This window comes from Macrotis lagotis, chromosome X, assembly GCF_037893015.1.
Source record: "Macrotis lagotis isolate mMagLag1 chromosome X, bilby.v1.9.chrom.fasta, whole genome shotgun sequence".
Taxonomy (NCBI): Eukaryota; Metazoa; Chordata; class Mammalia; order Peramelemorphia; family Peramelidae; genus Macrotis; species Macrotis lagotis.
In genome coordinates, this window is record NC_133666.1 from 644260203 (window position 1) to 644286260 (window position 26058).

Below are 26058 nucleotides of genomic sequence, written 5' to 3' on the forward strand. Positions count from 1 at the left end.
AAGGTAGCCAAGATAGGTAAAGAAGAGATGATATGTCTGCTTGTCTTACTGAAGGAAATTGGGTCTGGAGTATTGGTTATCCTCCTCTCAAAGTGCTGGGACTCAAATTCATTGGGAGAAGACAAAGGTCTAGGCTTCTGTAACTTTTTTTCAGGCTTAAAAGGGTTGATGTGAGAACAGCTAGGTGGCACATTGGATGGAGCACCAGCCCTGGAGTCGGGAGGACCTGAGTTCAAATTTGGCCGCAGACACTTTATAATTGCCTAATTGTGTGACCTTGGGCAAGTCACTTAACCCCATTGCCTTGCAAAAACCAAAAGACAAAAAAGGGTTGACTTGACTTCTCCCACATGTTGGTCACAAAAGGTCCAGCCAATGAGGTATAGTTCTTTCTGGGGTTCTCTTGACATGACACAGGTTCCAATGGAAGACTCAGGCCACCCAACAGTTCTCCTTACTCTTCCCACGTGGCTAGTTCATTTCTTGTTCATGCATACCTTTCTGGTTTTTTTATTTTTAAAACTTTTTTAATTAAAGATTTTATTTGTTTTACAATTTTCCCCCAATCTTACTTCCCTCCCCCCCCCCCCCATGGAAAGCACTCTGTCAGTCTTTACTTTGTTTCCATGTTGTACCTTGATCCAAATTGAGTCATACCTTTCTTTGATAGCATCTTTTGCTCTGGTGCTTCTTTGTAGACCTTCTTTCCTCCTGTGCTGCACTATCTACTCCCAGCCCTTGGGTGAATGCTCCATGTCCCCTTTTGGGGATGCTCGGTTTGAATTCTGCAGAGCTTGTGGCGGATTATGCCCATAGCTCTATGACAACATCAACAATAATAGCTCCCATTTACATGATGTTGGAAGGCTTGCAAAGTAGTTTTTTTTCCTATAAACTAAAGGAACTGAATTAGATCATAAATCTAGAGCTGAAAGAGACCAGAAATCATCTGGTCTAACCTGCCTCATTTTACAAGTCAAGGAAACTAAGGTGCAGAGTGACCAGATGATTTGCCCAAAGTTACTAAAGTTGAAAGTGTTGGGGGCAAGACTTGGACCTAGAACCCTTGATTGGAGAGTCAATGCTCTTTGCACTATGACACAGCTAATGTCACCTCTAGCTCCAAATTCTATGAGGTATTTATATTTGCATACATGCAAAATATACCTGGACAAATTATAAAGTAAAAAAAAAAAAGTGGGAAGACTTCAGAACTGTTCAATGTAGTAATTCATTAAGGACTGGCAGTGATGCTTGCCTTCCTCCTCTGGGCAAAGAGATGATGGATTATAGGGATGGCATGTGTCATGCACTGTCAGACATGACCTAAGTATCAGTTGATCTGGTTTAATTGGGACTGCCTATCCCAAGGTCAGTGAGGGTTCCATTGCCTGAGGGTGAGAAGTCACTGGGAAGTGACGGGGATTTTTTTTAAAAGAAAGAATCCCCATGTGACTTTTATTTTCTAATTTTTATTTTTTATCTTAATAGTATTTTATTTTTTCCAGTTACAAGTAAAGATAGTTTTCAACATTCATTGTAAAATTTTCTCCCTTCCTCCCTTCCCTCTTCTCTCTGACATAGATTTATACATGCCCATGAGATATTTTTTAAAAAAGGGAAACAAAGATACCCATGCCCATGTGTGTCACTGTCTGTATCCCTGGGTTCATGTGGTTTGTACATATATTTTTATGCCTGTGGACTCCATGGCGTGGGGGAAGGAGGGAGCACTCCTTCAGGGATGACCTCACCACCTGGGCATTCCAAGGAGCTGCTCTCAGCCTGGAGAGTAATCCTTATCTGCCTGCCCAGCTGCCAGCTGCCTTCCTGACCCCAGACTGAACAGAGAGAAGGGAGAGCACAGGGCTGGTAGAGACCAGCATTTGCCAAGGCCTTCTGGGGCACCAAAGAGGGTGACCAGCCTGGAACAGACTAGGATCCCCTGACAATGTGGGCTTGATCTCACAATGTTCAAGATTCCTGGTCCCAGGTCTAAGCCTTATTCCAAGAAGAGACTGAGCTGATTCCAGAGTCTTCCCTTCCCCTTCTCTCCAGGCCATGAAAGGACTGTGGGGCTGGGTACAGAAGGCCTGTCCCTGGATGTGGGGCTGGTCTTGCCCTGCTCAGCCTCAACAAGTGCAGAGAACTCCGGTGAGTGAGAATGGGGGGGAGGGTGATTAAATGGGCTTGGAGCCCTGGCCCATGACCTGGTCAGGATTTGGGGATTTAACCACATTGGCAGCCTTTGAGATATGAGCTGCTCCAAGGGGGTCCTGAAATAGGGCTTCAGCAGGGGCATGAGGACTCAGTTTAGGAGGAAGGTCTTTGCTAGGGGGAGAGTAGCCTAGTAAAGGAGATGAATTCTCAGGCAGGAGAAGGGAATACAGAGAGGTAGAGGGTGAACTCATTGATAGAATATGGGTTCTAATGAGGAATTGGGAGATCATTGAGAATGACAGCTGAATGAGTGGATTGGGACTCAGTGAGGTAAATGGAGACCTTCATTGATAAGGAAAGGGGTTTCATGAAAGGAAAGGAAACTCTGAGGTAGATGGAGACCCTCACTGATTGGGATAGGGACTCAGTGAGGGAAGGAGGGGGTCTCTGTGAGGTGACAAAGACTCCCAAAATAATTGGAATGGGGGCTTAATGAGGGAAGGGGGGTCTCTGTGAGGTGGAAGGAAGCTCTCAATGATTGGAATTGGGACTTAGTGAGTGGATAAAGGGTCATAGAGGGGTAGTGGTTCACTAAGAGGAAAAGATGAAATCAGGGAGGGAAGTGAGATTAGGGGAAAAATTATAAAATTCAAAATAAATAAATTTTTTAAAAGATGACATCAGGAGATGAAGGTTCAAGGAGGGGGAAAGAATTTAAGGGTGGAATTTGGGAGAAGAGATGACGGTTCGGGGAGCTAGGTGGTGCAATGGATAGAGCATCGGAGTACCTGAGTTCAAATCTACCTCAGACACTTAATAATTACCTAGCTATGTGGCCTTGGGCAAGCCACTTAACCCCACTGCCTTGCAAAAGTAAAAAGAGATGAAAGTTCGTTGGAGGGGTGACAATACTTTGAGGGGACTGAGAGAGAGAGAGAGAGAGAGAGAGATGGGGACTCTATGAAAACATGGGAATTCAGTGAGGAAAAAGAAGGTCCACTAAGAATGTGGATTCAGAAAATGAATAGGGCCTCCATGAGGAGATGAGGGATTCAGGCACCTTAGGACTGGAGTAGGGTAAATGACCCAATTCTCAAAAAAAAAAAAAAAGAGTGGCTTCTGCCAACTATAGACCAGTGAACTTGGCTATTCCTGGTCAAATTCTAGAATATGGCATTAAGGTGATGGTTCATTGTGGGGAAAAAAAAAAGTGATCAGCAAACTCCAGTGGTTCTTTATGTTTGTTGTTGAATCATTTCAGTCATGTCTAACTCTTGGTGACTCCCTTTGGAGTTTTCTTGGCAAAGATACAGAAGCAGTTTCCTATTTCCCCTCTCTAACTCATCTTACAGAAGTGGAACCTGAGGCAGAGTCCAGTGACGGGCCCAGGGTCACACAGCTGTCATGAAGATGATGAGTCTTCCTGATTCCTCTATCCACTGTACTCTAAGTTCCCCTACCTCCCTATTCCGCTTGAAGTCTATGACAACCCAGCTCCAAGCTCCCTTTCCAGCTTTATCTTCCCCTTCTAAATCCCGGAGGTGGTCAGCGAGGCCTTATTTCTGTTCTTCATTCCCAGAACTTAATTTCTCCTCACCCTTTGCATGGGCTGTACTCGTGGCCTGGAATCCATTTCCTTGTCATCTTCACTTCTTAGTCTTCCCAGTCTCCTCTGAGACTTTGTCCAAATATTCCAACATTTAAGTTCCCTGTCCCCAGATCACCTTGTATCTATTTTGCACATTGCCGTACATGTTGTCAACCCCAATAGAGTGTAAGCTCCTTGAGGGCAGAGACTGTAACACTTCTATCTGTGCATTCATCAGCACCTAATAAAGTAGTTGCTTTTTAATTGAATGGTTGACTAAAAAACCAGCCTGGTCTCCTTCAAAGGAGTAGATTATACAGGACTACCATCATAGATTTGGGGGGCAGGTTCACTGGACTCCAGAGAGCAGAGTATGTAGAGAACCAGTGTCAGGGTCAGGGAGATCCTGGGTTAAATCCTTTTTCTGACACAGATGACCCAGCAAGTCACTGAACCTCAAAGTGTCCAGGCAACTCTTTAAAACTGTAAAGCAGGGGTGGCTAGGTGGTGCAGTGGATAAAGCACCAGCCCTGGAGTCAGGAGTACCTGGGTTCAAATCCAGTTTCAGACACTTAATAACGACCTAGCTGTGTGGCCTTGGGCAAGTCACTTAACCCCATTGCCTTGCAAAAATCTAAAAAAAAAAAAAAGATTGTAAAGCACAGAACAAGAGCTGACCTGCTTTGCTAGAGTGAGTTTCCTCACCTGGAGGTCCTTACCGATGAAATCAGAGGTCTGACAAAACCAGAAATCAAACTGGTCAAGATAATGCTGTAGAGATCCTGCAGACAACTGACAAAGTTGTTCATGCTAAGATTGCCTATTATAGGGGGAAGCAAGGCTAAAGGAGGGCACAGTGAGACAGTTTGGGGATCAGTGGAATGACCCCGCACAAAGATGCATCATTTAAAAGGAAGGAGGTCAGCTTGGAAGAAGGTCACCAAGGAAGTGCCCCAAGGCTCTGCACCTGGCTATGTGCTATTGAACACTTCAATCACTGTCATGAATAAAAACACAGATGGCAGCTGGTCACATCCACAGTTGATGAGGAATTTGTTGTATAAGTGAGTCTGGACAGGCTAGTACCATGGGCCAGATTAATTAAGTTGGGATTCAATAAAGTTTATAAATTGAGAATTGGGAGGGATCTTCTCTTAGCCTTAGCCCCTAGTCTGTTTTAGAAAGGGAAAAACTGAGATTGAAAAAGATTAAAAGACTGGCTGGATCATACTTGCAATATATGAGGCAGGGATTAAACTAAGTCAATGGTTAATTAATATTAATAATAATTTATAATTTATTAAGCTCCTATTATGTGTCAGCACTGTGTTAAGCATTGAAGGTACAAAAAAGGCAAAAAAACTCCAAAAACAAAACCTTACTCTCAAAGAATTTACAATATAATGGGGAGAGTCAATCTGCCATCAACTATGTACAACTGTGAACCAACTCAATATAGTCAGGATAAATTGGAAAGAGTCACCAGAGGGAAGGTACTAAGAACAAGGCTTCTTGTAGAATTTGGGGTTTTAGTTGAGACTTGATGGAAGCCAGGATGCTGAGATAAGGAGGGAGAATATTCCAAGAATGAAGGACTGCCAGTAACAATGGAGAGAGTTAATGGAGGGTCTTGGGTGAGGAACCACAGAGAGGCTGATGTCACTGGATTCCAGCATATGCAGGGAAATAAGACATAAAATGACTAGGAAAGTAGGCAGGGGCCAAGTTAAGGGATTTAAAAACCATCAGATGATTTTTATATTTGATCTTGGAGATAATAGGAGCTCCTGGAGTTTATTGGGTAGAAAGTGATATGGTCACATCACTTTAGGAAGATTAATTCTACAGCTGAGTGAAGGACGGATTGGAGTGAAAAAAAATTTGAAGCAGAGAGACTAGGGAAAAATTATCTCATAATAAGGAGCAAAAAGAGATCTATATAAATGAGGTGAGGATGGGAGGAATGACTCAAACTTTATTCTCATCTGTACTGGTCTAAAGAAATTAGAATACACACACACACACACACACACACACACACACCACACACAGAGAGAGAGAATTGGGTACAAAAATACATTTTATACCCAACAGGAAAATAGGAGGCAAAGGGGAGAAAGAGAATTAAAGTAGGGCAAATTAAGGGAGGAATCTGGCCTAAACAAAATAAACTCAAAGGATGTACAAACATATTTATAGCTCTTTTAAGCAAAGGAATGGGAATCTGAGGGATGCCCAGAAATTGGAGAATGGATGAGCAAGTCATGGTATAAGGATGGAAGGTGCTATGGGAAATGATAAAAAGGATGGTTTCAGAGAAACCCAGAAAGACTTGTATGAGTTGATGCAAAGTAAATGAAACCACAAGAATAATTTATACTGTGACAATGGCAGGCAAACAACTGAAAGAATTAGGTACTCTTATCAATGTGATGACCAACTGAGATTTCAGAAGACTAATTGTGGAGAAGTGAAGTAACTCAGAATGTAGCCTAATACAATTTTAAATAACCAATGTAGAATTCAATATAGGTACATGTTTGTAACAGATTTTTTTTGGTTAACCCTCAAGTCTCTGTGTGTGGAGGAAAGCAGATTTTTTTCCTGATTGAAAAATATAAAAAGACCGGAGCAGCTAGGTTGCACAGCGGATAGAACACCGGCCCTGGAGTCAGGAGTACCTGAGTTCAAATCTGGCCTCAGACACTTAATAATGACCTAGCTGTGTGGCCTTGGGCAAGCTACTTAACCCCATTGCCTTGCAAAAAGAAAAAAAGAAAAAAAAAGACCCAATAAAGAAGATTGAGAAGGAACACTCAGACAGGTTGGAGGAGAACCAGGAGAGAACAGGCTTGAAAACCTAGAAGAGAGTATAAAGGAAAAATGGATGATTTACAGTGTCAAAGACTGCAGAGAAGTCAAAAAGGATGAGGAATGGGAAAAAAGCCATTGGATTTGGCAATGAAGAGATCTTTGGCTATTTTGGAGAGAGCAATTTCAATGGAAATATGAGGGATGGAGGCTGGAGAGCGAGGAGTTGAGCTGGACACTGAAGTCACTAGAATGACAAAGAATGACGTCAAGACTATAGAGTATAAGAAGAAAGTGAGAGGAAAGAATGGGAAAGACTCAAATCTTCCTATCTCTAAGCCTAGCCCTCTCTAGCTCCCTGTGGATTATTTTAAAGCTCTATTCTTGGGTTCAAAAAGTCAACTTCAGTAGGAAAATTGATCCTCTAATTATTGAGGCTATGAATTGGTCAATCCGGTCAGCAAGCATTTGCCTCCATATGTACTAGTCCTATGCAAAGTGAGAAACAAAGAAAAACAAAAACAGTCCCTGATCTCGAGGAAACTGAACAATTTCTAATGGGGGAATCAACACATAAATAACCATGTCCATACAAAAGTCATACAGAGCGGATGTAATTTTTTTTAATTGATATTTTATTTTATTTTTCCAGTTATATGTCATGAAAGTTTTTCAACATTCATCCACCTGCATATGCATATTTTTTAAGTTACATAATTTCTTCCACCCCCTCCTTTCTCAACCTCCTCCCTTCAGCGAGAAACAGTCAGGTGAATATTGTACATACACGTTTGAGTTTAACATGTTTATAGATTAGTCATTTTCTGTATGAGGAAATAGGATTAAGGGGAAATAAAGAAAACCATGAGATAGGAAAGAAAAAACATAAGAAAAAAATTTTCAAAAGTGAATGTGGGAGGGGCGGCTAGGTGGCGCTGTGGATAGAGCATCAGCCCTGGAGTCAAGAGTACCTGGGTTCAAATCCAGTCTCAAGACACTTAATGATTATCTGGCTGTGTGGCCTTGGGCAAACCACTTAACCCCATTGCCTTGCAAAAAACAAAAAGCAAAAAACAAAAAACAAACAAAAAGTGTTCTTTCAGATTCTGTAGGGTTTTTTTTTTCCTGGATGTGGATAGTATTGTCCATGGCCCATCTAATATGGTTTGTCCTAGCTCTCTGAACTGCTGAGAGGAGCTGCATCCATCAAGGTTGATCAACTCACAATTTTGTTGTTAATATTTACAATGTTCTCTTGATTCTGCTGCCTTCACTCAGCATCAGTTCTTGTAATTCCTCCCATGCTTCTCTAGAGTCTGACCATTCATGGTTTTTTGTAGAACAATAGTGATACTAGGGATAGGGAGGAATGGTAAATTGGGTTTTGATCTGAGGCTTGAAGGAAGCCAGGAAAGCCAGGGGAAGAGAGGAGGAATAGTCTTGGAAAATAATATGAAATACTTCAAAAAAAGTGATTAATGAGTTCATATTCTTTGTTTGACCCAATGGATCCATGACTCTGGTCCAATTACTAGCTGGCACAGTGGATAGAGCATCAGTCCTGCAGTCAGGAGAACCTGAGTTCAAATTTGACCTCAAGGGGCAGCTAGGTGGTGCAGTGGATAGAGCACTGGCCTTGGAGTCAGGAGTACTTGAGTTCAAATCCGGCCTCAGACACTTAATCATTACCTAGCTGTGTGGGCAAGTCACTTAACCCCATTGCCTTGCAAAAACTAAAAAAAAAAAAAAAAAAAAAACCTTCATGGCTGACTCCTTCCTACCTTGCCAGTCTTCTTACACCTTACTCATCCATGGGTATTCAACAATCCATTGACCCTGGCCTTCTTGTTGACTCATTGCCTAAATTGAAACAAAGTGGGTTCTATTGATTGGGGAATGACTGGAACAAACTTTTATATGTGAATAGTAAGAAAGAACTAATATAGGAATTAAGAGAATCCTGGACATTTGTCTAAGTTATTGCAGAGTGAGGAAAAAGCAGGTTCATATATGTATATATGTATATATATATATATATATATATATATATACCCAAGACCATAATAATGCTTGAAAAAGCATTTATTAAGCCTTGACTTGGTGTTAAGTACTGTGCTAAGGACTAGAGATACAAATAAAACTCATTTACCTTCTAATAGGGGAAGACAATACCCATAGGAGAAAGAATGGATGCAGAAGGAGATGGCCAGAGAGAGGACACTCGATCACTCTTTTCAGAGCTAGAATTAGAAAGAGGGGAGGAGAGTGTGCAAGTTTCTTTGAAATGAAAGATACCCAGAGAGTAGCATGGTGGCTGGGTCCTAGCTATCCGGATGATGGTGAGTGTTCTCCAGTGTTCCACGGTGGAAGTACGGAATGCTGAGTTGGGGATGGAGGCTGGGGAGAGCAAGAGGAGTTGAGCTGGACACTGGAGTCACTAGAATGACTAAGCTTAGTTCCAAAAAACACAAGATAAAATATATTTCCTTCCTCCTTGGAAGAGAGAACTGTGGTACAGAATGACTCATGCTATCAGATAGAGTTGGCTTTAAGGGTCAGTTTTGCTTTATTTTTCTTTGTTACAATAGAGGGTTAGAGGGGAAGCAGGAGATAGGGAAACAACTTTGGTGTGATAAATAAAAGTCATGTAAACAGTACTACCATAGCTAGACCTATACCCCCAAAGAGATCAGGAAAAAAAGGAAAAGAACCCATATGTGGAAAATATTTATAAAATTTCTTTTTTTAGTAGCAAAGAATTAGAAATTGGGGCAGCTAGGTGGCGCAGTGGATAGAGCACTGGCCCTGGACTCAGGAGTACCTGAGTTCAAATCTGGTCTCAGACACTTAATAATTACCTGTGTGGTCTTGGGCAAGCCACTTAACCCCATTGCCTTGAAAAAACCCAAAGAATTAGAAATTGATGAATTTCCCATAAATTAGGGAATATCTGAATGAGTTATAGGATATGTATATGATGGAGTATATAAAGGCAGCTAGGTGACACAGTAGATAGAGCACTGGTCTTGGATTCAGAAGGATGGGGGTTTGAATCTAGCCTCAGATACTTGCCACTTACTAGCTGTGTTACCTTGGGCAAGTCACTTAACACTACAGGGTCATCTCCAGGCAACCTGATTTATATCTGGCCACTGGACCCAGATGACTGGAGGAGAAAGTGAGCCTGGTGACTTCTCCCTCACTCAAATTCCCAATTCACATGCAAGGCATCACCTCACTGGATGTTGTGGTCTTCTTTAAACATGAAGGACAACCCAGCTGCCCCTACTATTATTATAACTATTTTATTTTATTTTGGGTTTTTTTTGTTTTTTGTAGGGCAATTGGGGTTAGGGTGACTTGCATGGGGTCACACAGCTGGGTGACTGGGTGTCTGGGGCCGGAATTGGGCTTGGGTGCTCCTGGCTCCAGGGCCGGTGCTCCGTCTGTTGCGCCACCTGGCCATACCTACAATTATTATTATTATTTTTAATTTTAATTTTTTTCTCTCCCCTTTATTGCTCATGAGGGTCTATATTTTCTTGGGGGGAGGGGGTATTATGTTTACTCTTAAACAAGAATATTTTAGTAATGTATAAAAAATGTTATTTGTACAAAATAAAAATAATTATATAAATAAACTAAAAAATTTTTTTAAAAATGAAGGACAAAGGGGTGGCTAGGTGGCATGTTGCATAGAGCACCGGCCCTGGAGTCAGCTGTGTGGCCATGGGCAAGCCACTTAACCCCATTGCCTTGCAAAAAAAAAAAAAAACTTTATAAGAAAGCATGAAAAAGTTAATTTCCAAGAAATCCAAGAAGACTTGAGCAGAACCAGGAGAGAAATTTATACAATAACAAGAATATTGTAAAACCTAACAATTGGGAAAGATCTAAGAACCCTGATTAACAAAAGGGATCATCCACTATGCCACAGAACCATTGATGAATCATGCTACCCAGCTCCTGTCTGCGAGGTCATAGACTAAGGGGGCAGAACAAGTCATGCATTTTTGGACATAGTCAATAACCCAGAAAAGCATTAAATGAACTTTTTGAAAAGATATGTAAAGCTTAGTAAACTACCCAAAGTGGGTATATCAGCTAAAAATATTCATAGAATTGTAAGCTGAATTGAAAATAGTATAATGCCCAGGAGGAGCCGGGAGAAGACAGCCCTGTTATCTTTGGAAGAGTCTAGATTACATCTCAAGTGCTACTTTCAGTTCTGAGTATCACATTTCAGGATGTTGCCAAGCCTTTCACAGAATGTCCAGAAGAGGGAGACAAGATTGTAGATTATGAAACCAAATGAGTACTGATGGATGGAAAACATGGATGTTTCTCACTTGCAGAAGAGTAGATTTAGGAGGGGATCAAAAGAGGGATGAAGCCTCTGAGAGATTATCTGAGACTCAGTGATGCATTAGGGTGCTCAATGAGAGTAATGGGATTCTGGGAGCAAAATGCTGGTGCCGATAATGGGACTTCAGCGGGAAGGTGAAGGTTCAGTGTTATGATGGCTTATGGATGTCAATTCAGTCTTCACTATGAATGATAAGAACCAACTATCAAGGGATTTGGGGTATGGGAATCAAGTGAGCAGAGAAGTGACAGGCCCTGTGCTAATCAATATAAAGAATAGATTGGAAATAACCTACTGAGGGAAAATTCTAGCATGAAGGGAACCAGGAAGGGCTTATTGCAGAAGGTGGGGCTTTAGTTTGAAGAAGACAGGGACCCCGGGAGGGGAAGATGAGGAAGGAGAGAATGCTCGAAATGGGGCATAGACTTGGAAGATAGATTGTCATTGTGAGTGAGGAACAACATGGAGACCAGTATCACAGGATAAAAGAGTGGGTCGAGGGGAGTGAGGTGAAAGAAGTCTGGAAAGGCAGGAAGGAGTCAAGCTATGAAGGATTTTGAAAGCCAGACAGCATATTTTTACATTTGATCTCGGAGATGGTAGGGAGGCACTCAAGTTTATTGAATAGAGAAAGGCTATGGTCGGTCCTAGCCTTTAGGAAGAGCGGTGTTATAGTTGATTGAGCTCCATGAGGTTGGCTATGTCTGAGAAATAAAAATGGTAGCTGAGGGAGGAAAGCAGGGAGTTCAGTCATAGAATAGGGAATACTGGGATAGATTCCAGTAAGAAGATGGAGGCCCAGAAGTGGATGAAAACTCAGCACGGGCAATAACACTGCAGTGCCGGACATGCAAATCTTTCAGAAGGTGGGGTGGGAGGTCAGTAAATGGCTCATTGAGAGGATAAGAACTCAAGAGAATGATAGTGGCATAGAGAGGAAGACTTAGTAAGAAGATGGGAGGATCAGTGACTCAATGGGACTCAATGAAGGGGATAATTACTCATGAAGAACAGAGAAATTCAGAGAATGAGGTGGGGACTGAATGTGAGGGCTAGAAAAGCTTAATGAAAGAATGGGGGTCACTGGGGGAAGGAGGAATTTATGGAAGAAATTGAAACAATGAGGGTCATGGAGGGATGGGGTCTCAGGGAAAGAAATGGTGATGGTGGGAAATAACCATTCAGGGAGACAAAGGGAGGTTCACTAAGAGCCTGTAATAGATTCCTATATACTTCATGGTATCTCCAGATCTAAGCATGTCGCTCTCCTAATCAATAAACTGTTGTTCAGTTCTGTCTGACTTCTCTTAACTCAGTTTGGAGATTTGGGGCATTGGTTTGCCATTCCCTTCCCCAGTTCATGTGACAGAGGAGGAAACTGAGGCAGAGTGAATTCAGTGACTTGCCCAGGGCCACACAGTAAGAGTCTGAGGCCAGATCTGAGTTCGCAGAGATGAGTCTTCCCTCTTCCAGGCCCAGGGCTTCATCCACTATGGTACCACCCAGCTGATTCAACAAGCTCTAATGACTCCCTATTACTCCTAGGGTCAAACACAAATTCTTTTGTCCAGTATTTGAAACCCTTTCTAACCTGACTCCCACCTGCTTCCACACCCTTACTATATTTCACTCTCCTTCATGCTTGCTGCAATCCAGTTGAACTGGCCTTCCTGCCATTCCTCACGCTGGGCACTCCATCTCTAATCTCAGCCTTTGCGCAGTCTGGCCCCCTGCCAGGAATGCCTCTGTTTACCTCTGCCACTTAGAATCCCATGTTTCCTTCAAAGCTCAGCTCCAGGGCCCCTCTCCTTCAGAGCAGGGACTGTTTCATTTTTTTCTTTCATATCTCTATAACGTGGCACATTGTAGGCTCTTGATAAATATTTGCTAAATATTTCACCCCTCTTGTCCCATCATATTACACTTCTCTGTTTTGCCCTCTGGTGGAGACAGAGAGCCAAGCAGTCCAGGAATACCAGCTCTTAGCAGAGCAGTGGCAAAGAGATAAATGTAATTAGTTGATTTTCTGCTCCATTGGGCTTCTCTCTACCTATTTTTGCATTAGAGCATGGCAGGAATCTACTACCTAATGGTCATTTAGAGGTAGATGAGTAAACAATATTTCATCTCCAGGGGGGTGTGCTCATGAGCCAGCTTGGGGAGGGGGGAATCTATATATATATGATATGCTTTAAAATTTAATCTGTATTACTAACTTTTTAACTAGGACAACTAGGGGATTCAGTGGATAGAGCACTGGGCTTATAGTCAGAAAGACCTGAGTTCAAATCCAGCCTTAGACTCTTACTGTGTGACCCTTGGGCAAGTCATTTGAATCTTATTTGCCTCAGTTTCCTCATGAGCTAGAGAAGGAAATGGCAAATCTTTCCAGAATCTTTGTCAATAATGGAGTCACAAAGGGGTGTCTAGGTGGCTCAGTGAATAGAGCCCAGGCCCTGGAGTCCAGAGTACCTGAGTTCAAATCCAACCTCAGACATTTAATAATGACCTAGCTGTGTGGCCTTGGGCAAGCCACTTAACCCCATTGCCTTGCAAAAAAAAACCTAAAAAAAATGAAGTCATAAAGAGTCAGACACAAATGAATTTAAAAAAACCATTTTATCCATCACTTTCTTACATCTAGACAATCAAGGAAACAAACTCAAACTCTGATTTGTTGTGTTTGCCTATTACCAAAGTGTAAATGCTAACAATAAAATTTAACAATTCGCTCTCACAAGCTGACTCAAACAGGCTTCAGGTTATCCCTTTCTCCTAGCCTTAGAAAAAACAGGAAAACCTTATGTGTGTGCCCGTGGAAGTTCTTGCTCCCCAAAATGGTGACTTGGTGACTTGGAGAAAAGCGTATCCCTTTAGGGATAGGGGAAATTTTCCTTATTTTATTTTCACTTAAAAAAATTCAATATTATATAACAAGGACTGTGCTGAATGTTGGAGATACAAAAAGAAGAAAAAGATAGTCCCTGCCCTCAAGGAGTTTACGATCTAATGGGGGAGAGGCAAACAAATATAAAGAACAAACCCAGGTCAGTTAGGTGCAATGGATAGAGCACCGGCCCTGGAATCAGGAGTACCTGGGTTCAAATGTGACCTCAGACACTTAATAATCACCTAGCTGTGTGGCCTTGGGCAAGCCACTTAACCCCATTGCCTTGCAAAAAGTCTAAAAAAAACCAATATAGGACTAATGGGAAATAATTGATAGAGGGAAGCCATTGAAATTAAAAGGGACTGGGAAAGGGACTGGAAGGTGGAATTTAAGTTGGGACTAATTTGAATTATCTGAGAATCAGAGTGGTGTAAACTGACAGAGACCTGGCTTCAGAGAGAGGAAGATCTGACTCTGATACCTACTAGCTGTGTGGACCCTGGCAGGGTCACTGGTCCAAGGCAAACTCCCTGAGACTCTAACTTTCAGAGCAAGGGCCAAGCTGTAAGAGATGTTCCTCAGCAAGGATTCCCTAATACCGATGGAATCACAGGTCCAGGTAGATGAGGTTTTTAAAATCAAGGATTTTATAAATGGGTCTTCACAACAGTCCTATGAAGGAGGCGCTACAGGTATTTTTAATCCCATTTTACAGGTGAGTAAACTAACAAGCCTTGGGAACTTCTTCATTAGATTCATGTCACCTTGTGTTGGATTCTGGCCCTGTGTCAAAGGGGCTATGGAGGTGATGCTTTCCTAGGATTCTGAAAGACATGAAATGTCTTGAATACACCCCAGGACTTCCTGACCCTAAACCCAGAATTCTATGAGCTGTGAAAGGAACACGGACAAGCCAACCGTCATGTGTCAATAAGTTATCGTGAGAAGATGCCAATAAGAGCAAGACAAAGAAATTAGGATCTAGCTTAATGCAAATTGGAGAATGTTCCAGAGACCTGTTGAAAATGAGTTATGGGGGCAGCTAGGTGGTGCAGTGGATAAAGCACTGGCCCTGGAGTCAGGAGTACCTGGGTTCAAATCCGGTCTCAGACATTTAATAATTACCTAGCCCCATTTGCCTTGCAAAAAACCTAAAAAAAAAAAAAAAGTGAGTTATGTTTGCCTTGCTTCCAATCCCAAATCATAACTAGACAAGTACAAAATTTAAGTTGGTCGCCATTTTGGTCCCAGGGAGACAGTGAAGGGGCTGGAAGACATATGAGTAACTTTCAAGTTATCAGGGAAAGGAAAATGCTCCTTCAAGAAAGGGAAGAAATGCTCCAAGATAAAAACAAAGGGGGAAAAAAAAAGTGAAGTGATAGAGGGAATTCTCACCTCCAGCAAGGGTGTGAAGTTCCTCCTCCAGAGTCAGGGGTGGGGCCATTTACACACACACACACACACACACACACACACACACACACACACACACACACACACACGCAAAAAAAAAATAGCTCCACAGATGCCCTAAAGCAGTACTGACTAGAGGATGAAGATATGTGGGTAATGGCCGTGGGTCAGCCTAACATCTATGTAGAGAAGACCAATCAGGCCCTGCCCTGAAATCTGGCCATTGGTCAACTTACCTAAAGAGGGTCAGATACATTCCCAACATTCAATTAGCCACCAAGGTCATGAACTGTGAAGGCTTCTGATATTATTCTCGGATAGTTCTAGGAGAGAAACACTGGAAAATAGAAAATGTTTCCACCCTGGAGGTGGACAACCAACCTTGTACTACTACCATAACAGATGATGTCCAGGTTAATGCATAAGAATGATTTGTGACCAGTGAGAATTGAGCTTGGTGGGTTGGTTTGGGTGAGATAAATGCTTTCATGGGGAATTCCTCCTTCCACAGCTCAAGAATGGGCAGCCAGCCTTCACTGCTATTGTTTTCATTGTTTTTGGTCCTGTCTCTGTTTCTTAGTGGCCCTTTTTTGGAGTTTTCTTTTTTTTCCTTTTCTTTTCTTTTTCTTTTTTTTTACAAAGCAATGGGATTAAGTGGCTTGCCCAAGGCCACACAGCTAGGTAATTATTAAGTGTCTGAGGCTGGATTTGAACTCAGGTACTCCTGACTCCAGGGCTGGTGCTCTATCCATTGCACCACCTAGCCACCCCTTTCTTTTTTTAAAAAAATTTATTTATTTAAGGCAATGGTGTTAAGTGACTTGCCCAAGGTCACACAGCTAGACAATTATTAAGCATCTGAGGTCACATTTGAACTCAGGTCCTCCTGATACCAAGGCTGGTGCTCTATCCATTGTGCCACCTAGCTGCCCCCTGGAGTTTTCTTGACAAAAATTCTGGAGTGATTTACCATTTCCTTCTTCAGCTCATTTTAGAAATGAGGAAACTGAAACTAACAGGGCTAAGTGACTTACCCAAGGTCACACAGCTAATAAGTATCTGAGGTCAGATTTGAACTTGGGTCTTCCTGACACCAGACCTTGGCATCTTATTATGACACCATTTAGCTATTTACCCAGCAACACAACTGCTCCACACCTCCACAGTTCATGCATCTCCTCTATCTTTCTGAACTGGAGGACACATCTGCATACCATTCCATCTTTCTCTTTTTTTTCCTCTGGGGAGTCTCACTCCAAGAATTCTACTCCAATATACACAAGCAACATTTACACAATTCATGACTTTGGCACCTTATGGAAATCTAGGAAAGCTTCACTGTCTACACAGTCCCTCTAACTCAAGGCCAGAGTCCAACACAGGGGGACGTGTGTATCTGGTTCTAATGAAAAAGCTCCCATGGTCTGTCAGACCTGACAAGTTCAAGTGAGTCTTCAGAGTCTAAATAATATCTGGTAAAGAGAACTGGTGGTTGAAGTTTAGACTTAGAGTCAGGAAAACCTAAATTTAAATCTTGCCTCAAAAGTCAAGTGTCTTACCTTGGGCAAGTCATATACCTTTTTTCAGCCTCAGTTTGCTCATTTGTAAAATGGGATAGCTTTTACCTCACCAGATTACTATGAGAATCAATTGAGAAAGTATATGTAAAGCTCTTTGCAAACCTGAAGGCACCATATAAATATTAGTTTTTATTGTTCACATAAAACAAAAAAGTCCCAGTTACAGTCATGGATGAAGCCTTTTGGGGGGGGGGCGTTGAAAATGTCACTCTATACAAGGTGGGAAAATCCCTCTTAGTATCACATTTGGAGCCTGAGTCATGGCTGGTCATAATTACGTAAAATAATACTTGAACTTGACCTTTAAAAAGAGGAATTACAGAGATGGAGATTCAGAAATGAGAAGATTCTGAAGTTTGAGACTCAGATTTCCCCCTCCCCCCCCCAGCCAAGGAGAAGCTTGTATGTATGTTTGTGGGGCCCTCCTAGGGAATCATGTGCCCTTGAGAGAGGAAGAAATAAGTGATAGTAGATAAGATGAGAAATTCCTAGATAAGAGAAAGAATTCTTAGACAAAGCCTCCTGCAGGGAAGAAAAGGAGATGCTAGATATTCTCAAGGGATGGGAAGCAGAAACTGAAGCCAAGGAGGTTTCCTGGGCTCACAGATTTAAAACTAGGAAGCAGCATAGGGACCATTTAGTCCAATCCCCTCATTTTACAGATTAAAGAAATTGAGACTCATTAAGGTGATGTGATGATCCAAAGTCATAGTGACAAAGGCAGAATTTAAACCCAGGTCTTCTGAATCCAAAGCTAATACTTCTCCCTGCTTTCCCTCTCCCTCACTACTACATAGGAGGGGAAAGAGTCAAAATGTGACAACACAATCCTGGATCTTGTCTTCTACCAGTTCTGTGAGTGATATGGACTGTGAAATCCTGAAGAAGGGAGCTAGCTCCCCCCACCTTTTTTTTTTGGACAGACAGGATACTTCAACCTCAAAAGAGTGCAATGAGTTTATAGGACTGTATGAATCTCTAGGGGAAGAGAAAGAGTCTGAGGGTATAATGCCATCAGGAGTTTTCCCTTTTTTGGATGGGTTTCAACTCCAGGGTGGTATATGGATAGGCTTTAACTCCAGGGTAGTATATCCTATATAGACAGGAGAAGAAAAGAGAGTTATTTTGATTCTTTTGGGGACTGGCAAAAAAAAGACTGTCCTATATTTAATGTATTGTTAACCTGAAAACTTCTAAAGGAATTGAAAATATATACTTACCTACTTAAATCCAATTTCCTTGCATGTCATGGCATCACATCCCTGGTATCATGCTTCTCTTCAAGAAAGAAGGACAAACAACAGCAATAGACCTAGACATGAACCATATTCTGATGTTTCCAAATGGGATATGAGCCAAAGGCAACTTTGAAAATGACGTTACCAAAAATCTAGTCTATGAAAAAATCCAAAACCTCAGGTCTGAACTAGGGATTATAATGGGGGTACTGGATTGGCATTTGCTTTGGAGTATTGGTTTGGATATGTTGCCCCATAGATAGAAATTCAGCAAAGGATATGACCAGCTCACAGTGCAATATGTGTTGCTCTACTCTGATTTTTTTAGTCATTCATTTATGCTTGACTGCTTGACAGGAACTCGTCCCCTTTAACAATCTGTGTTACCACCGGGCACTAGAGGGTGCCCGCGCCTGCAAATGCCTAAGCTGCTTTCCTCACCAGGGTAGGATTGCTTTCTTCACCAAAGCAGTGCTCTTCCAGTTTGGAAAGCTTTTCCCCCTTTAACTTGTTGTTGTCCTAAGTCCAAAGGATTTTTGCCATTTTTAATATCCTTAGCACTTAAGCCACCTGGCACATATTGACTGCTCTCACCCCATGAGATAGATATAGTAGTTTTTAGGTCTCTTCGGCACCCATAAATTTGGACACTCCATACGGGATCACATAGCTTTAAAAGCAATAAAGGAAAATGCCACATTTGATATAAACATGTCCTGTCAAATCCATTCTCTCCCAGATCATCGGTATGAATGGGAGAAAAATTCTGAGCATGCAGACCTTCTCTAAAGAGGAATGAGGTGAGCATCATTCACCCCTGCTTGGAGTTCATAGATAAAGGGAAATTAGCTAAGATGCCATTATCCCCAAGTTCATCAGGATGCCTAGACACTGTCAATCCCCAAATGGTTCTGGGTGATGCTGGGTGGGGCATCTGTTCTCAACACCCAGATCAGCCCTGGTACTTCATCTCTTTGACCTCTAATACTGCTTGACTCATGACTGACTGAATGAGAGGAAGAGAGGAAAAGGGAATGCATAGCTCAGATAGCGTCCCTTATCCTGGTGGAGGGCACCCTTGTAGCAGGGAAGTTTACTGCAACCTTGGGACAGTCCCACTTCTGATATTCCCTCTGTTACAGGGAGGAAGTTTCATTCATAGTAGATGGTATCAGAATCTTACACTTTCCAGTTCTCTTTCCTCCTTCAATTTTTCCAGGGTCCAAGGAAAAGATTCAAAGAAGTTAGGAATGAATGACCTTCACCTCGTTCTTCTTTAGATAGCTGAGCATCCTCAGGAATTTTTTTCACATCCTGGATGGTTAAGATTCAAAAAAGATCTAATGACAGATTTGAGCATTAGGTTTAATGAAATTCAGTAAGGAAAAATAGAAAATCTTACACCTGGATGGCGAAGTCCATCAGCCCATGAAGGACTAGAAAACCATGGCGGGGATGTTAAAATATTTGAAAGAAGCATTAGACTTGATCTACTTGGCTACACAGGAGTCAAAAAAGGAAGGAGCAGGAAAAGGCAGAGGAGTTGAGGACCTCATTTCCCATATTTGTGAAACTTCGACACAAATAAAATTTGGAGATTTCTCAGAGTAAATTTTAAGAGGAGAGAGCATAAGAAGTCAGAAATGATCTTTTAGAGTCAGTTTCTAGGCTTGAATCCAGTCTATATGAGCCTAGAAAATGGGAAACCTTGAAGTATATCACATTAATTCAAACCATTTTTTTTAGGTTTTTGCAAGGCAAACGGGGTTAAGTGACTTGCCCAAGGCCACACAGCTAGGTAATTATTAAGTGTCTGAGGTCAAATTTGAACTCAGGTCCTCCTGACTCCAGGGCCAGTGCTCTATCCACTGTGCCACCTAGCCACCCCAGCCTTTTTTCTTTTAAAGACTAATTTTATTCTCTTAAGGACCTAGAAATCAGAAAAATAAGATTGTTGCAATTGTTTGTAAGCTAAGAGCAAATAAATTCTGAAAACTACAAATTTACTCTGAAACAGCAAAGTGCCAACATAATTTGAGGAACCAGATGGCTAGATGGTGCAGTGAATAGAGCACGGACCCTGGAGTCAGGAGTACCTGAGTTCAAATCTGACCTCAGACACTTAATAATAATCTGGCTGTGTGGCCTTGGGCGAAGCCACTTAACCCCATTGCCTTGCAAAAAAACCTAAAAACAAAAGAAACAAAAAAACCCTGACTTCGGAATTCCAGGAACCTGTGGTATCAGTTTTGCTAGCTTAGGACTGTTTTTATTGTTGTTCAATCCTTTCAGTCATGTCTGAGACTCTCTGTGACCCCATTTGGAGTTTTCTTGGCAAAGTGACTGGAGCAGTTTACTCATCTATAAAAATGAGGAAGCTGAGGTACATACTATTAAGTGATTCACTTAGGGTCACCTGGCTCCTAAGTAGGGGAGATCAAATTTGAACTCAGATCTTCCTGACTCCAGGCCCAGTGTTCTATCCACTATGCTGCCTAGAAGATTTTTTTTGTTTATTTGTTTATTTTGGTTTCTTTGGGTTATTTTTTGTTGTTTATTTTCTTATTTTTAACTGGATAAGTTCGGCATTAATGTATTGTGGTCTAAGGAATTTACTTTTCACTTTGATGATGAGGAAGAATTTTCCTCCAGAAGTCTTTTTTAAAAAAATTTATTTATTTTCATCCATTTGTACATATATATTTGCAGGTTTCAAAGTTTCCCTCCTCCCTCCCTTCCCACCCCCCCTCACTTGGGAACAGTCAGGTTAGCATTTTACAAACATTTTGTTAAACATATTTACAAATTGGTAATTACAAATTAGTAATTAGTAATTAGAATTAAGGGAAAGAGATACATAAAAGATACTTTGTATAAAGTGTTCATCAGATTTGCTGGGGTGTTTTTTTTTCTGTGTGTTTTGTTGTGTTTTGTTTTTCTTCCTCTGATTGGGGATAATATAGTCCATAATCTGTCAAAAACAGCTGTCCAGCTCTCTGGACTTCCGGGGCGGGGGGGGGGGGGGTGCTTCCAGCTTCCATCAAGGTTGTTCATCTCATAATGTTGATGTGTACATTGTTCTCTTGGCTCTACTCCCTTCACACAATATCAAATCCCATAAGCCATTCCATGCTTCTCTAGAGTCCAGCCATTTATTGCTTCTTATAAAACAATAATATTCCATAGTACTCATGTACCATAATTTGTTTAACCATTCCCCAATTGATGGGCATCCCCTCAATTTCCACTTCTTTGCCACTACAAAAGGGCTGCTATGAATATTTTGGAACATGTAGAACATGCTAAATCTCCAGCCTCACTTTCTCCTCCAGAGCCATCTGGGTCCAGTGGCCAGGACTTTTTCCATTTTTTACAATTTCTTCTGGATAGAGTCCTAGAATTGGAATTGCTGGGTCAAAGAGTATGAATAGTTTTGTTGCTTTTTTGGGCATAGTTCCATATTGCTCTCCAGAACGATTGGATCTGTTTACAACTCCACTAGCAATGCATTCAATGTCCCAATCCTCCCACAACCTCTCCAACACTGATCATCTTTCCTTTTTCTCATCTGGGCTAATCTAGTAGGTGTGAGATGATACCTCATTGTTGTTTTAATTTGCTTTTCTCTATTAATAATCAATAATGATCTGGAGCATTTTTTCCATACACTTATATATAGCTTTAATTTCTTCATTTGATAACTGTCCATATCCTTTGACCATTTATCAATTCCTCCAGATCTCTTAAAAATGGAATTGACTGACAAGTAAGGGCCTGTGAGGCCTTAAGAAGAGATTGGATCACTTGTTCATGTAAGGGTTGTATCAGATGATTCCTGTGTCTCTCTTCCAGTTGAGAGTTGACCTAATTCTATGATTCTCTGAATTGGGAAAGAGCTCCCACTGGATACATGATTTGAGGGATTTCAATTATGTATCTACTAGATTATGTATCTGCTAGACCTTTAGCTCTGCCAGAGCAACTGTTGAAATAGTGATTTGTTTAACTTCAAATAACAGGTTCCAATGCTGCATTCAGATTCTTAAGATATTTTAGGGTTCTGGGGTAGCTAGGTGGTGCATTGGTAGAGCACTAGTCCTGGAGTCAGGAGGACCTGAGTTCAAATCCGACCTCAGACACTTAATAATTACCTAGCTGTGTGGCCTTAGGCAAGACACTTAACCCCATTTGCCTTACAAAAAAAAAACCTTAAAAAAAAGATTTTTTAGGGTTCATAATTTTTTCTGTTACTCATTTTCCTCTCTAACCCCTACTAGTCAGAATTAATAGGGCAACTCAGTGATATGATGGATAAAGTCTTCCTTGGACTTGGAAGCAGAAAAACTTGAGTTCTGATCCTACCTCAAACATTTACTATGTAACCTTGGGCAAGTCATTTCATCCTGATTTGCCTCAATTTCTTCATTCTGTAAAAATGGGGATAATAACAATAGTACATCCCTCCTAGAGTTCCCAGGTCTGGGGGAACAATGAGTTCTCCCTCCTTGCCTCCTGCCTCCTTTGAGTTTCAGTTAAAATCCTATCTTTTACAAGAAACTTTTCCCAATCTCTCTTAAAACTGATAGCTTCCTTCTACAGAATATTTCCAATTAATTTTGTACATTGCTAGTTTGTCCTCAGTTGTTTGCAAATAGTTTCCCCCATTAGACTGTGAAATCCTTGAGGGCAGGGACTGTCTTTTGCCTGTCTTTGTTTATCTAGACATTAGACCAATCCCTGGCACAAAGTTCTGCCCTTCATTTTTGAAGTGTGACATCAAGGAGATGATGCCATGACAAGGATGTGAACTGAATTTGAATGAGGGGGGCCATGCTAAATCACCAGCCTCACTTTCTCCTTCAGAACCATCTGGGTCCAGTGGCCAGATATGAATAAGGATGACTAAAGTCCTGGATGGTAATCAGGGTTAAATGACTTGTCCAAGGTCACATAGCTAGTAAGTATCTGAGGCTGAATTTGAACTCCTGACTTCAGAGCCGATGATGTTCACTGTGCCATCTTGCTGGTACAAAGTAGGTGCTTAATTAATGGTTATTGGCTAATGTAAAATACTTTGTAAACTTAAAGTCCTTATAAAAGAATAATGCCTATCATTATTATCTTGTAATATCATGATAATGCAGAAGTATATTTAGATAAAAGAGAATGAATGGTATGCAACAAGAAATAATGCAACCATGAATATTCTCACCTTCCTCTTCCCCAACTCTAATCCTCCAAAACTTCTAGGGAATGTAGGTTGGGAGGCCCCTAGGAGCTACTTCCCCAGCTGCCTTATCAGTTCTGAGCTCAGTGGGTTAGCAGAAGAAACAAACAAACCTAAAGGTTTGTGAGTCTGCATTCTCGGCACTGCTGCATCAGCAACAACCTAGGGGATGAGGAAGGGATGTTAGCAATGTGCCCAGCAGTTGGATCCAGAAGCCTCTGGGTCTGCATGACATTGCTTCTTCGCCTCAGGTCTGCAAGGCATTGGAGTCTTGCTAAGATGGCTCCTTGGGAGAAGTACTGGAAGCGTAGCTGGGAGGGTCTGTACAGGGGGCATTTCCTGGAATAAGAAGAAGGCCTCTTATTGGTATCAGCAAGACTTGGTCATAGCTATGAATGGAGTCCCTTCCCAGCTCCATTTCTATTTACTCCTCTCTTCCAGAGTCCGCTTCGCTTCAAACCTTCTCCACTCCATCTCTCTCTCTCTCTTTTTTTTTTTTTAGTTTTTCCAAGACAATGCTTGCTTGCCCAAGGCCACCCAGCTAGGTAATTAGTAAGTGTCTGAGGTCGGATTTGAACTCAGGTCCTCCTGACTCCAGGGCTGGTGTTCTATCCATTGCATTGCACCACCAAGCTGCCCCCACTCCATCTCTTTCTAGGGGATTAACCCCCAGGCTCCTGGTTATACTGAAAATCACTGCATCCAACTAGAACTCTGTTTTTTTTTTTGCAAGACAAATAGGGTTAAGTGGCTTGCCCAAGGTCACACGGCTAGCCAACTAGAATTCTTACTGAGTAACATCATCACTCACTGAACAGGCATGTGTGTGCTGGGGGGGGTAGAGTACCCAAGACAAACATATGCCCTCCCCTACATTTTTCACAAGATGAAAAAAAACAAACGAGAGTTCTACTATGGGCCTAATTCTTTCTTTTTTTAAATAAATAAACAAAGAAAGTTGACAAAGGGCAAATAATAGGAACCTTGGGAGAAAGTGACCTATCAGTCTTAGAATTCATGATTGAAAAGAGGGAGACTAGGGGTAGCTAGGTGGTGCAGTGGATAAAGCACCGGCCCTGGAGTCAGGAGTACCTGGGTTCAAATCTGGTCTCAGACATTTAATAATTACCTAACTGTGTCCACTTAACCCCATTTCCTTGCAAAAACCTTAAAAAAAAAGAGGGAGATTTTATTGTCTTACAGTGAGGCTAGATTTTTTTGAGATCAAATTGAAAAGATTCATTGAAAGGATAGTGGGGTCTCAAGACCTAAACTTCTCTGCCGCTTGTGATTTCATCTATGTGAATATGCTCTCCATATCTCCATGTCCACTCATGTCTTCTCAGCCTGTATGACTCCGGTATGTGTCCTCCATTTTGTCTTCCACAGACATTCCTCCTAATCGTAGGCAGTCTACCCAATGCCTACTCAGTGTCTACAGGCAGTCTATCCATTGTCCCAAGGACCTCCCTCATGATATTTTGGCTTTGGCTGGCTATGCCTCACTATTAGTACACAAATGAGCCAGTTTTTTTCCTAGTCATTCATTTTTCTGATAATACCCATCATGCTACTTTGCATAGAAGTATGGTCTACTCTACTGGTCATAGAATACAACTGACTTGTGCCCACCATACCTTTTGCCCACCATATCTCCATTGCCTTTCCATCCATTTTTCTGATAATACACATCAAGCTGCTTCTTCATGATTTTCCATTGGGCATGAAATATGACTGACTTGTGCCCACTATCCCTTCATCGCCTTTTCATCAGTTTTTCCAATAAAACCCATCATGCTGCTTCTGCATAGTTCTCCATTGGGCACGGAATATGGCTGATTTGTGTACACCATAAGACTGCTGCCTTTTGAGGGAGCATCAACTTTTTCCCCCCTGAGGTATTCCAAGACCTGACTCCCATAGTTATCACCAGAAGAAAATAAGTGTTTTTAAAATAGTCCAGGAAGAAGCTTGGGGACACTAAAAGTAATCCAACATTATGCACACCAAAGAAGACACTGAAGCCAGGTTCCAAATGGAAGAGGGATTCCCTATAGAAAATGAAGTAATCCCAAGATGCCCTTGTTGACAGATGTATTGCATCTGCTATTATTTTTATTGTAATAATCATAATGGATAATATTTATATAGTGCTTACTGCATGCATATGCTTACTCCTTTACAAATATTATTTCATTTGATCCTCACAAAAACCCTGGGAAGTAGGTACTATTGCTATTTCTATTTTATAGCTGAGGAAATTGAGGCAAATAGAAGTTAAAGTTAGAAGATAAGTTAAAATCACACAGTAAGAGTTTGAAGTTAATTTTAAACCCAGACTTTTTTGACTCCAGCTCTATCTGCTTAGAATATTGCAGATCCTCCTGAATGAATAAAACCATCAAGAGTTCAATCTAACTATCCACACAAGAAGAACCAAATGTATAAAGAATATCTGTTATCAAGACTAAACCAGAAAGTGGAATTTTTGGGGGTGGCTAGGTAGCGCAGTGGATAGAGCACCAGCCTTGGAGTCAGGAGTACCTGGGTTCAAATCCAACCTCAGACACTTAATAATTACCTAGCTGTGTGGCCTTGGGCAAGCCACTTAACCCCATTGCCTTGAAAAATCTTAAAAAAAAAAAAGTAGAATTTTTCTCACTGGAAGGGTCAGACAGGACCATGACTCAGAGGATCATTTGACCACAAGGACAGTTCTATCAGGAGAGAGGCAAGTTTGGCTTTCACTTCACAGTGTATATGTGTGTGTGTCTGTGTATTTGTA

General features: G+C 41.5%; 1 protein-coding gene across 1 annotated transcript in view; it reads left to right on the plus strand.

Annotated features, from left to right (window-relative positions):
- The first annotated feature begins 1858 nt into the window (after nt 1–1858).
- The window catches only part of ARHGAP45 (Rho GTPase activating protein 45), an 80231-nt gene continuing 56031 nt past the window's right edge, over nt 1859–26058 (plus strand). The window contains exon 1 of the mRNA XM_074204513.1: nt 1859–2154. Coding sequence (XP_074060614.1) covers nt 2062–2154 — 93 coding nt within the window. The 5' untranslated portion in view covers nt 1859–2061. The remainder of the gene's footprint in view (nt 2155–26058) is intronic.